The 14651-nt window shown below is 41.5% G+C and overlaps 1 protein-coding gene across 3 annotated transcripts in view; it reads right to left on the bottom strand.

Moving 5' to 3' along the window:
• The window catches only part of LOC134744526 (lysine-specific demethylase 3A), a 220458-nt gene that overhangs the window by 25568 nt on the left and 180239 nt on the right, over positions 1–14651 (bottom strand). For all 3 annotated transcript variants that reach the window (XM_063678327.1, XM_063678328.1, XM_063678330.1), the window contains one exon: positions 552–1032. In XM_063678327.1, the coding sequence (XP_063534397.1) occupies positions 552–1032 (481 nt within the window). The remainder of the gene's footprint in view (positions 1–551; positions 1033–14651) is intronic.

Raw genomic sequence — 14651 nt, forward strand, 5'->3', positions numbered from 1 at the left:
CCTACAATTTAGGAGGGAATTAAATCTTCTCGGGTCCGTGGTGTAGGGTTGGAGCCGGCATAGTTTATTTTTATCGCGTATATATATATATCTTTACTTGAAAAATAATTATAGTGTATAACTAGCCTTATGAACCGATTTTGCATGTACAACCAGCCTTAAAGTTTGTAGTCTATGATTGTTCATTATTTTAGTATGTGGGTATTTTTGCATTTTGTAATTTTTCCTCAGTCACCCGTTGACCACGAACGCTGTAAAGAGTTCGAAACGTCGGGATGTATTATAAATTCAATATACGCGATATAATCCGTTTTCATAGTTTTATTTCAAGAGAATATTTTGTGAAAATAACGCTTATTCCATTAAACGAGTTCTAATGGGCGTCCAAAATTTAACCTAGTCACAAAACACGGTCACAACATACACGTAGCTTCGTATTATCATTAGATACGATGCCCTCATGTCACTCTCAACAAGATGCGCAGATTTTATATAATAGAATATTTGTATAGGTATTCTACCAAAAGAGACCGAAAATAAAATCAACTCACCGTAACAGTCTTTCGTGTCTCTCTCTATCGTAGGTGGCCGCTGCGAGGTAGTCCTCCGCGATGGCATGGTGAAGAGGAGGATGCAGCGGCGGCTGGTACCGCTGCTTCCACAGGATCTCGCTCGCGTACATGGACGGCGGCGGGGGCGGCAGGTGCAGCAGCGGCGGCGGGGGGTGCCCGCCGTACCCGTGCGCCATAGCGCGCCAATCCCGGTCCTCCACAGAGCTGGCGGAGCCGCCTGAGCGGACCCCGCTCACGCCGGAGTCGGACCTGTCGTCGCCATCGCGCGCACTGACTATCACACAGTCGTCCTCCTCGGAGGCCACGGCGCTAGCCACACCATCCGCGGCTCCACTCACTGCACTCACTTCACTCGCGCACACGGCAGCCTCCTGAGCTACGGGCTCGGGTTTCGCGCACTTTTCTTTCTCTTCACTCACGTGAACCACATCACCACTCGCACTTACACTCTCGGTGGCACCTGCAACAAAACAAACATATGGTTAGATCAATAAACAAAACACACAAACGATATGAAATGGTGCGTGTTTCTTGCCCAGCCCGTTATCGTGCAGCGAGTAATAATGTCGATTATCCTACCGAATGACGGCATAATAGACTACATAATAAAGATCAATTCTTTTCTTATCATATTTAAAAATACAAATGCCCGCATATGCCATTGGAGTATCGTCAACTTTGTAGGTCGCACATCGCTCGTGGTTGTCGCTATGTTGATATCACGTATCATCTGTTAATGTCATCCGCTGACGTCGGCGACACGTTTGGGCTACCGCCAACGTGGCCCATTCACATTACGCCCACCCGAGAGAAATATGTTGTATCGTATCTCGTGCGAACATTCAATAAATCACTCGAAACAATCCATGGGGCGATCACTATCAAACGCATCACTGATACATTCTTAAATTAAATTTAACCAATTAAATGTAATAAGTCAGAAACTTTGAAACAGGCCTTCCCGCAGCAAAAATAATCTTTTTTAAATATATTTTGATTGCATTCTGCGCCATATTTTTTTTTTGAGGATTCGAAATATATCTACAGCGTTTTCGATTAGTTTTGTCCTAAACTACCAAGACTAAAAGAAAAATCTGCATGTAAAAATTAGAGTATATCGACTTCATCCCACATAGTTATTATTTGCTATCTGCATCGATCAATGAATAACCTCGATTCTAACAAACAAGGGCCGAACTGAGCCGTTACCTTGATAGACGGTTGCTTATTATCAATTGCATCACACACTTTCACGGCGGTGAAAAGCGTGCACCGGCCTTGGCTGTAACGTGCCGGGAATTAGTTATTGCTCGGCCGGAGACACGTTTCGTTACGCCAAGTTTATTACGGACCGGAACGAGAGACGATAGGCCGAGTGGGCGGGAGCGGGACATGACACGCCATTAGATTTGAATAGAGTGGTCAATTTTAAAAAGAAGTGACGTTACGTGCTACAGGGGCACCGCTATCTCGGATCAGAGGGCCTACCGCGAACCACGTGCGACGTGTTACCTCTCTGTCACACTTGTAAATTCGTACGTAAGTGTCACAGGGAGGCAACACTTCGAACATGGTTCGCGGTAGGCCCTCAGTACGGATATGACGGTCGTTCTTGTCTTCGTGACAGCGTGCTAAAACGGTTGTTTTGTCACGTCCATAATATGCCTGCTGGATTAGTAGGGACGACAAAAAACGTCAGTGGTTTGCTATGAGAATTCTTAAACAATCGGTTGGGTTAGTATATCTAATATTTCCTTGGTGGCATGTAGCACGTGAGCGCCTGGCGGCGGGCCAGGCGTTGCCGATGGTCAGCAGTCAGCGGGCGTTTGGCGAACAACCCGGAATGCTAGCTATGCCGTAAAAGCGCGAACGACGAGTTGACACGTTCCGGACCGTCTATTCCAATTGCTAACGGAACTGTGGACTCAAGGTCCGTCATTTTGCGCACCTAAGATGAGAGTAGACGTATCGGTTCATTTGAGCATTCAGTAAACGATTGGAATGAGGGCTTTGCTTAGGAAACGTCGTAACGAGCCAAAAATAATATTAAATTACCTACCAACACATTGCACACGCGCTTAAGTTAATAGGTACTTAATCACGCACTGCTTCATGAGTGTCCTTAATGAAATCAAATTATTTAAAGCAGATCGTAATTGAATAAATTACAATCCACCTAACATAACTGTGTGGTTTGGCAGAAGAAAATATGTATTTAGTTGTAAGTAAGATCTTTGAATAGACGTTTTTTTTTTAAATACCGAATTCGACACAATACAAAAGAGCGCGGGCGCGCCGAACTTGCACAAATGGAATTTTAATGAGGAGCTGTTAACGAGAATCCACATTTACATAATCGCGTAAATAATTATTCATACTAAACACGAACATAAGAAACTGGCGTTTCTCGCGGTGTTGATCTCGGTATCTTACTATCTTGGCATCGCGAGCGAATAATCGCGCGATTATGCGACGCGATTGCGATACGGTTACGATGACTTTTTATGCATTCGCTGCAATCACTCACAACTATGAGAAACCGGTCGCGTGAAATCTGCCCCACTACTCGTTGCGTGTCATCCTGTTACAAAGGCTGTTTAATAATAATAAACATAACATTATATTTAAGTGTTTTCCCGCATGCCTGACCACTTAGCAACATAAATGCTTTCAGTCAAGTGCTTACTCTCACCTCCACAATAAATAAAGTGATCAGAATGGATAAGCAGCATAAGCACGCCAGCGTAGTAAATAACTGCAATAAGTACCATATTACCACATTGAAAAAATAATAACCAACGGTAATCTTATCGCTAAATATAATGCCTATATAATACCTAAGTAAATTAGCTGACGTAACGGTAAGTAAAAAGATATGAAAAACAATAAATAACCAGCGTTTTTGCTTTCACTAGAACGGGCAATATAAGTAGAACAATCAACAGAGATAGCCAATAAGGTTGATAACACAGGCTTAAAGTGCGTCGTAAAAAGTGTTTACAAGAGGAGAAAACAGTATCATTGTAAAATGTTAGCAAGTTAGTATTGATGAGCCGTAAACAAAAGTGGTGAGACTGGTGAGACAATGCGACATTGATCAGCGGAAACAATGGGGCAACAAATAACTCTACGTGGAAGTGCGGCGGCTCGGCTGATTGACAAGACAAACGCCGAGGCGGAACCGGTGAGAGCATTTCATTACACGGCAAAAAGTCGCAGACTCCGAGAGCGCCCCGCCGGGCCTGCTTGGCATAAATCCCGGCCTCTGTTCCCTCGTCGCCCACCGAGAGGACTAGTGTAACTATGAGCTTAGTTCCGTAAGAATTATGTGTAATCGGAGGCCACGCTGCTGGTTCGCCCGAATTGTTGATCGCCTGCGAAACCTGCGGTCGTCGGGAATAACAAGCCTGCAGCACGCCGACTGAATTATTCATAAAGGGCTGCCATACACATAGCTGCATTACATTCACCGACACACGCAACAGGATAAGGTAATGGAACGTTATTAAAAAAACATAGATAACTGCCATTTTATAAGCATAAACATGCTGTCAATTACTTAGTGCAATACCGTTTTCAGCCATCAGCTAGCCGCGACGTAACCGCCGGCTCGAACAAGAACGCACTCAGTTCCTCCATTACGAAGATTGACGGGGTCAGGAGGTCGAAATCATCAAAGCTATTTTGTAGTCGCACAACGATCTACAGACAAAGGAAGTGGGCCCAAGCGCGTGACTTGAAACGATCAATTCAGAATTATTCAGATCATTTGAATATTTCACGAGCTAAACTAATAAAGACGGTATTCAAGTGTCACGCGGTTTGCGTGCGGTGCTCAAGGTACTTTATTTATAAAGACGTTTATACTCTGTGGTTGTAAAAGGACAAAGAGAGCAATCTCATCTAGCTAGAAATGGCGGCTGACACGACACCCAGCCCGTTTGTCTGTTGGAACAGTTTATTCCAGCCACTAGAGCGTGTAGCGTCGACTACTCACCTGCCGTGTAATGAAACACTTCCCACCAGGCCAATAACTGTTAAAAGGACATTTAAGCGACAAAGCTTTCTCTGACAAAGCAATTAACCAGGTAGTACGTGAGTTTACGTAACGTAGACCTTGTAGCTCTTTGCTGATGTTAGAGTAGGTATGCCAAAAAACCGCAGTTTTTATGGTCACTTTCTAACTAATGAATCGAGACGTTCGCTTTTGAAATGTCAACCCAGTTTTTAGCTCGTTAGGCGGAGTAGTGACCGGGCAATTACGTGAACTAGTCGCGGCCTTATACGGCGCATCGGCTGTCGTGACTGCAAATGCCACCTTGAAGATATGGTGTAGCTGTGTAGGCACGACGCGGGAAGCGGGCGCGTGCAGCAAGTTGCGCAATGTGCTATTGAAAGCGCAAGAGGCCGGAGGCGGAGGCAATCTTCCTCGGATCTCACGACGCGTCCCGATGGTTCGTGACTGGAATCCCGATCCCCCTCGACAAAACGACCCACCCCGCGTTCTCGCCCTCCAATTCAAATCGCACCCACCTACCTACGTGCATTTGACATCGGAATTGTGTCAAATTACTCTTCAAAACAAAGTAATTAGTTATAAATGGTAATTTTATTAGTAAGTAAGGGCCCATAGGTACATAATATGACAAACCCATTACTAAGTTTTGTAACCAATAACGGCAATAACGTACCTGCCTCCAACTGATTAATAGGTATCCGGCTTTCCTGTTGTAATACTGAATGTTAATATGGTTAATCAATAACAGCTCAAGGCTTGCGTGCCTGTTAATAATCTAATAAGGAAAATTATGAGGAAATTGGTTTCCTTTTTATCCACATTTTTCTTTATATCAACGCCGCTCTGTTGGTGGAAAAATGCATTTAAAATACCTACAACCACTTTTGGTTGGGATTGGAACCTAGAGACCCTAAGAGTTGCTTAGTAGCTACTCTTAGGGCTGGGTAGCTAGTGCTAGTCTATCACAAATAAATAGACACGAATTATAAGATGTGTCCCAGACTAATAACAAAATCGGAGCACATAGCGGGTCAGAGAGCAACAGACAACGATAAACCTGATAACGGACCTTGTTGACAAAGAAAACTTCCAAATCGTTTCCACTGATTACGCACGGACCGCACGGTACTAATTATAGTAATTATTGTAAATTTATTGATATGAACTTGAAAACCGGACAAGTGCGAGTCGGACTTGCCCACCGAGGGTTCCGTACTTTTTAGTATTTGTTGTTATAGCGGCAACAGAAATACATCATATGTACAAATTTCAACTGACTAGCTATTACGGTTCATGAGATACAGCCTGGTGACAGACAAGACAGACAGACAGAGGAGTCTTAGTAATAGGGTCCCGTTTTTACCCTTTGGGTACGTTACGGAACCCTAAAAATTATCCTGGGACATGTTAAATTAATTATGATGGAAATTATCGAAAATGTAAGTATATACAATACGAAAGTTTCTAGTTATGTAGAGGGTGTAGAGGCAGTTCAATTAGCTAGTATGGAACTAATTACCTAGTACATAAAAACATATTTAGCTCTAGTCACTTTTATGTTTTTTACAGAAATCAATAAATTTTATTGTACAATGTAGAGCATTAAGTTGATGAACCATAGGTAAAATTAGCACTTATTTATGTACTCACGTTTGTCAAGTTTTGTGGTAAAACTTCCGTTAAAAGGTTATATAGATAGATTAATCTTCAGTCGAACTCTTCGCAAATCAAATATTCACTTCCGATATCGACACTTGTACAAATTCGAGTCACAAACACCAAGCAAATCACACGAAGATCCTGTAGCGGTAATCCTTCCGTAGCGTCCTTGAAAGCGGTCAGTCGATGCTTGTCGCACACACTCACAGAACTCCAGTCGGCTATGTTGTATTACTATGAATCACGATAATGAACGTGAGCGTCGTGTTAGCTGAGACGTGCGAGAACCTCGGCGTAGCACAAAGAACTAAAACGCGGGCGGGGAAGTGGCGGTTGGAGGGAAGGGGTGCGCGGGGAATAGTGCGCCAGTCTCGCGCCGACACCAACGTAGCAACAAGTGAAGGGCGCCGCGGGTGTGAGGGAAGCAGCGAGAGGAGCCCTCTGCGCGAGGAGCGCACCTGACGGAGGATGCAATGCAGTCAGCGCCGAAGCCGCGATAGCAGGAAGGGCACGCACATATCGATGTAATCGCCAAGTGCGTTTAACATAATGACTTGCTTGTTTTGTGCCGTGTAGTGATAAACCAGTAGATACCTAAAAAATGCATCGTTAAACACCTGGCTATTGTGGGTTCAGTAAGAACTAAGAATATAGGAAATATTCAAATGGATGCCTTTTTCGTTGCGCTAAGGTTACGTTACAATTGCATATTTAGTAAATTACCTAACCTACATTTAGGTCGTGACACTTTTTTTCAGGAATTGCAAACACCTTATGAAGTACGGTAAAATGGCTCGTTACTGTAACTAAACTAGGTACCTAACACCTATAAAGGGGCCCACTGACTATCAGTCCGCCGGACGATAACGGCCTGTCAGTTAGAACAAAAATTTGACAGTTCCGAACAACTGACAGGCCAATATCGTCCGGCGGACTGATAGTCAGTGGGGCCCTTTATAGAGTCGGATCAGTCGGAAACAATAATAATTAACACAAATAAACCCAACTAATAGAGTAGCGACTAAGAATCTATTAGGTAGGCATATGTAGCTATGCACTTAATTATGTTTCGCAGAATTGCAACTACATATAAGGTATTTAAATATATATAGATATAAAATATCAGCATTTCCAAATGCTCTAAAGTCAATCAGCACTTTTAAATATGGAGCTTACTTTGTTGTTATATATACTTAGGTACTGTTGACTCAACATAACGTTTAAAATTAGCTTAGATTAGACATAAATCCGTCTAGAACAGCCGAGCGGGATGCAAAACTTTTAGGTTATAATTAACAGCAAAAAATAACAAGAAAAGTAAACAAATTGCGATCGTTGACCAACATACCTACATTACCTACTGGCATTTTACATCGAGCCGACGATTTGGCGAGCTGCCAACAGCCTGTGCTGTGACAACTATTCATTCGGCATTTCGGATTATAAATAACACAATATTGATGGTGTTTCCGTTATGTATGAACACATAAAGAACATCTTATACGAATACACACTTGAATGTAAAATCCATAACGTTTTTATAAGGTTACAGTAATTAACTTGGAGTAAACGCGCAAGTGAAACTTACAATCACTTATAATGACGAACATTTACCTTATTACTTTATATAGGTATTTTTATACGTCAGATACTTCGTAAATCACGGCCGAAAGCCCCCTATCCTATGATTATACTTACAATAATTCTGGTCAACCTTACTGCCCCACCTGCAAATCCTGCAATAGTTTTTAAAAGTAAGTTCGGCTTTGCCAGCTATATCAGAGCTCACGCTCGTAATTAGCCAGGGTCGCCGTTGCCGATTAAGGCATCGATAGCTATATATATTTATGTTTATCACTACCAGCAGTTATGCCATTATGCGGGCGGACATGATACTGACGGCATAGATAGGTACCAGTTAACATCTTTTTTCAGAAGCGCAATGAGGTCGCAAGTCGCAACTCATAGAGCGTCTATCAGCGGGCTCAGCGGCCTTCGTGCTAATAAAATTAGCGACTACACGTAAATAATTTCCACGTAAGCAATTTGCTGAATACCACGTATAATTTGCATAAGCAAGGTGAAAAATCTGTTGTTGGCTGTTGTGATCTTGTGATTTAGAGATTTTCTATGAGCACGATTTGTCGAGTTGATAGATGAACCCTGAATCTTTATTATAATAAATGAATTAAAGAAAACCGTTGACCCGGTTTGCCCTGTTTGAACTAGCAGTGTTAACGTTTGGCTATAAAACAAATAACCAAATCTAATCTGACCGCTTCTGTACCATGTTCCACGTACCACGTACATCTCACTGACATGATTAAACTTCAAACGATACCTTTTAAATATTTACGAGTGAATATAAATCCAAAAATACTCTCTTATCATTATCACACAATGAGCCTCGTCAGATTGTTTAGATAAGGAAGATAGAGGGGAATTTAATAGATAAGCAACACAAACATAGCGGTCGATAACCAAGCCTGCCGTGATAACAGCGGTTAGAAATAAGTATTTGTACGGAGCTGCACAAATATTAGATTAAAGTACGGGTTTCTACAACCTCTGCTAACTAATGAATATAATCAGGCGTTACTTTGCGGAAATCCATATTAATTAATATCAAAAATATTACTTAGCTAATCCGCGAAAAGATAACGTGCTAGTCAATCGGTGCTAACCCGATACTTACTTGCGTATTTTTTAATGTTCACCCAATACCCAATTTTGGTATTACCTCTCCTAAGTTCCTAAGTTAGATTAGTACCTATAATAATACCTAAATGCTAGAGAAATTCGTAAACTTACCTCAAACTGTTGGCAACAACGGCTAAGAGAATTGCCAAAAAGCGCTCAGTGCATAAAATCTTGCCTAATCCAAAAACACACAGGGCTTTTATTCCTCTTAAGAAAAAGTACTACTACTAATACGTATTCTACATGATGGTAGTATGTATGTACCTGGATCTCTATTGATTCCAATAAAGTTTTAAGTCATACTGTATTGTTTGTGCGCATTTTCGTTATTTATTTGGTTTTTCTCGGAAATGCGTAACTTTTCACAATTGCCATAAAACAAACCCAACCTAACCTATCTATATGATAACCTTACGAAAATCCTGAAAAGTTAAAGGTTTCAGAATTATGACTAGTGGTAATCTGACAATCATTAAATTATGACTTTCAATAAGTATGTCAAACAAAGAGATTCGGTATAGTACCTATAGTCCTACAAGAAGTTTTAGAAAATTACTGAGTATGGGTTTGATTAGTTCCATTTTATTTAATTTCTACTAAGTATTGTATGTCGCACTATACATGGATAAAAAAAACTTAGTTTACTGCTTTATAAATGAAAAAACAACTAGCGCGATAAGTTTGTTTTCCTCTCCAGCTTGATATTTATTAATCGGAGCAGCATCTATTTATACTGCCCGCTGCTATTATTAAACAATTAAATAATTATTAAACAAATACGATCATAAAACACGTTAATTGGAAAGGAAACCTTCCAGCGATTACGTTATTTACAATTAACAGTATGCGATACGTGGAGATAAGGTTACCGTGAGCGTGCGTTATCTGGCGTCAACGACGCATTGTCTCCGATGATTACCGACTTAGATTACGGCTCAGTCGGAGATATTTACCCTGCAAAGAACGCTCTCGCAGTTTCCGGGCGTGACTCAGTCGCGTGGGAGAATTTACGGCTCGACGTAACAATCAAATACCTTACTCGGTTCAAAACTACTTACTTCATAAACGCATATGTAGACCGCGAACAATGACTTACTTACCATCGTTATCGATAGCTTACACAGCTGTGAAGCCACTCAAGCCACCGATAATGCTGCTATTAAATTAATTCGACGCCCTGATGCTGATGCAATAATTGACTATGAATCACACGCACGTTTACAAACGGAAACGCATTCACAGAATAAATTATAACAAGCTTGAAGGTGAAGACGATCATCGAATGGTTATGTTATTTAAGACGCAAATCACGATTTCGTCACCGTGGCAGGGAGTGTTCGCGATCGAATGTCAAAAACCGCAAGTCGCAATAAATTGTCTCGTGGAGAGTAAACATCGGCGTTCGGCCGCATTCATGCATAATTGATGAGGGTTCGGAACGAGCGCATGGGTTCCTCTCGCGGTCACGACTCGCAGCTCCGCCGAAACGTACGCCTGTGGCAGCCATTTTGTGGAGCTCAAGTCGCCCCCGGCTGCCTGCGCCGTGCGCACCACATCGTGAATATTAATTTGGCCTTATGATACGTAATATACCCGACTACACAGAGCTCAGATAATAACTGTAATTAAAAACGAACAGGCATTTTCTTTTTTTATTTGTTTCACTTCCGCTGGACGTGGACCGCACGTAATGATTTAAACATGATAACCATGGACGTCAAGTATTGCAGTCAGTATCAGCACGCAAGATGCAATTAATACAAAACGATCGTTATTAGTTTCTATTGTTGGCGTCCGAGTAAATAGAGCACGAAGCGGTGTAACAATAAATATAATAGCACAATACACGCGGAGCAGTCTCACGCACGCCTATTGTGCCGTGTAATTGTAATCAAAAGCCTTTTCTCTCGAGCATCTCAACGTCAATAAAGACATTTCACAACAACGAGAGAACAACCTTTTGTTTTATCTCTTACATTATCCGTCGCTTTGATAGTCCAGCGATGGAAACAAAGGCATGTGATCTAAGGTATCTCGGCGTAAACTTAAATTGGATTCGTGTCATGTCTATTCAATTTGCGGAGCTTCCATTACAGAGGTTGCTTCCTCAGCTCGTTGGCTCGTTGTGCGTTCATTTGGCTGATACTTTGCGGTAGAGGCCTACCCTACGGCAAGGCACTCTGATGACGGATGAAAGTACCGCCCAAGCGCCGACTTGTAATAACGTGAAATGAAATACCGAGCTCGTCTGCTCTTCAACCGCAGCCCGCGCTGCGCCAACACACACCCGACGTGCACATAGAATCAATTGAATGCGTAACCATGAACTACGTATTACGCCGACAAATCTAGCTGTCTGCGCTCTGCAGCACTAGTCCATCTATTATACAAAATATACAGATGGATTCCTGGCTGTTTATGTACACAGCCATAAAATAAATAAATTGTTTCTGATAACGGAATCAATTTAAACGCCTTTGAGCACCGGGAGCATTATGCCTGATGTTTGTAAAACTTCGTTTGAAAGTCGTATGTGTATTCAACATGTTGAACAGCTGCGAATGGTGCAGCCGTGCTTCCTGCCATCGAACGAGCTATTGTTACAGCAATACATGGTTTTTATGCCAATTTTAATAAGAATGGCATGGCACTTGCGTTCATGCATGCGTCTTTATGTTAGCGTCGTCGCCGGAACGGTGTGACAGACATACATTAGCGCGTGGGAATTGACAGCTTTTGTATGTACATTGACTGTTTTCTCCTGATTTGAATGAATCAACAATATACCGCTACTTTATTGTTATTGTTTTGTTTCCGTTTTATGACGACGCCTTTTATATTTAATAAATCGATACATAAACGTACATACATTTGTAGCAAAATCTTTAAAAAAAATGATGTCTCATTAGACTTACAAATTCAAATACAATTTCCGTTTAGTCCAGTCATTCCAGTCAAACTTGTATTTCTGGTTTGCTTTTACTAGCAACAATTTGCTATAGGAGTCGACTGCAGATTCATGGCAATTGGAAATACGTTGAGAACGCGCGTGTTTAAGCTGCTGAGCAGGTTGTTTCTGAATTTGGTGATTATATGATGTCCTTACGATTTGTTCGGAGCGCTGGAAACGCCAGCTGGCGTGTGAGATCGAGTCGTGATCGTTCGCCACGAACGCCCTCGTGCGGCTTAATTTACTTTATGCTTCCATTGTTGCTATATTCTTTTCAGTCCCACAAACACTTCCGGAATAACGCGGGTCAAATAAGTTCGCAAAAGAAATCCACAATTCTTACAACGTTTGAAAGAGTACTAAGGCACAATTACATCAAGACTTCCTATCATATGGTCAATCTATCCGTCCTTTTATATCCTTTCATCACGACCCAATAATATATCAATATCAAACAAAACGTAATGGCTGGGTGTCGACGAGACAAGGCCGTATATCACTGTAGCGGACTGCCCAAATCCTCCACCGTAATATATAGGAGAGGGGGCGCTCGCCCGCCACCCCGGCTTATTCAAAATAGGCATTAAGTCCTCTACCATTAAAGGCTAACTGCTGCAGGTTATCAAGTGTATTTCTTTGAGAAACTGCAGCCAAGTGCACTATGCGGTGATTTGGATACGAGCCAAACAATGTTTCGACACGTTATCGACTTTCTAGGAAACGGAACAAGTAGCCGCAGCCGCAAGCCGTTTTAAAATACGTTCCAGTTCGCCTATATAGGTCCGTGCCATCAGCAAAGCACAAAAATAATGAACGTGTATAACAGATCCAGATGTAATTACACTTGGCAAAGACGGACGGGCATCTTCTATCTGGTTACTTGATTAGGTTCTTTGTGATTCGTGTTCTTGAGATCAAACGGCTATGTGATGTAACCTCCAGACGACCTGACAACTCTGGATTCTAATAAAATATCAGATAAAACCGACGAATGTAACTTGAAATTGCCATAGTTATTACTTATTAGTCAAAGAAGTGTTACCCTTTTCACCTAAATTACTGAAGTTCCGCATTAAAAACAAGAATCAGAATCATAGAAGTTATAAAGAAAGAGCGTTTAATTTGCGAATTTTGCGTCGTTGAAAGATTATTGAACTGAGTAGGGCGCCGAGGGGAAAATGTCACAATTTAGGCGCCGGCGCGAAGGGAGGTCGGGAGGAATGTCGCTCAGTAACCGCTCGCAGCCTGTTTACGTTGTCACCCATGAATCAAAGTGGATTCACGGGCAGAACTTTGATTAGTTATCCTTATTTACAGTATCAAGAGGCGGTTTATCGGAAAAGTGAGTCCCACGGGTAAGGTTTGTTTATAATTTTCACGTAATTTTACCGCGGGAAACACGGCCGACCCTGCTATCAAAATTCTATGAAGTTTTTGATAACAGTAGAGCAACGGTAGTACTATTAGTTATTCTGTGGCAACACCTAGTAAATATGTACCTAATACTCTTATTGGAATAATTTAATTATCATCATACATATATAAATACTTTAGATGAACGTTTATTCTTTGTTTACGTGTTTTTGCAGCCATTATGTTGGGGAGTAATGGAGAGGCTTTCAATCCCGGCCGTTGCCATGGCGACGATTGTAGCCCACTGAGCCAAACATCCCTCACTTTATTATTCCCATACAGAACCATCACCCTTAGAGCAGCTGATTTCATTCATAGTGAGAATAAGTTGTTTTCCTTTGATGGTCGAGCATAAAATGCAGGGTCGCCAGACTTTATGAAATTAAATTTGCGAATATTAACGCAATGTAATCGTCTAGTTTAAAAATCTGAAGTATTGTCAAGTCGCTACGAGTGTACTTCTTGGAATACTGGCATTATTATCCTTTGTAAACAGGATTAAATTAAAGCTGACATGTAAGTTATAAATTATACGAAGTAAAAGCGAAACAAATAGTCTGACTAGGCACTACGTAGTCTGTTTTGATTAAGTTGTCGTGCGTCATGCATTATAATATTGAAATAAATACATAAAAGAGAATCCACGTGTACCAAGTAACGCTACTCTATGAGGAGGCACGTGAACCCTTTTCCCTCTGCCCGAGGGACCACAAAGAACCCTCGACGGCCTTCCACCCTCCTGGTTTTTATTCACGCAGAAAAGAAAACATTGATGTTAGATATAAGGCAGACAATTCTGAGGGCAGTCCAAATTATTATTCTTATAAAAGAGCGGTTCGTCGGCTCCTTTTGTTTGAGCAACCTGTTCCGCAATTAGACAACGGCTCGGTTACTAAAAATAATCGTAGACATAACTGGCACACTCGTCGTTTATTATCATTTTTTTATTGATTAAACTATAATAAATAAACATAAAAAATTCGTCGCGACCGTGCGCGACAACGGATTGGCCTCACGTTTTCGTGTCGACATCGTGTTTGGACGTTCCACTATCGTTATCTACTCATTATTTACTCACGACGCATATCCACCTACTTCCATGTTTGATTTCTATTTTCTCAACCCACGCCGTCATTATGAAGATTGTCAACGACCATGTGAGTTTCGTGATAAGAAAATTGGTATTGGCAAACCGTTGACAATGTTGACTTCAGTTATGATTATAATTTTGTTCCGAATCGTGCATGAGCAGCAAACAAAAAAGGAGCATAATATATTATTATGATCAAAATACAGCGGATGACTCATTAAACGTTCACATAACGACATTAGATCTTTG

Source organism: Cydia strobilella, chromosome 10 (assembly GCF_947568885.1).
Source record: "Cydia strobilella chromosome 10, ilCydStro3.1, whole genome shotgun sequence".
Lineage (NCBI taxonomy): Eukaryota > Metazoa > Arthropoda > Insecta > Lepidoptera > Tortricidae > Cydia > Cydia strobilella.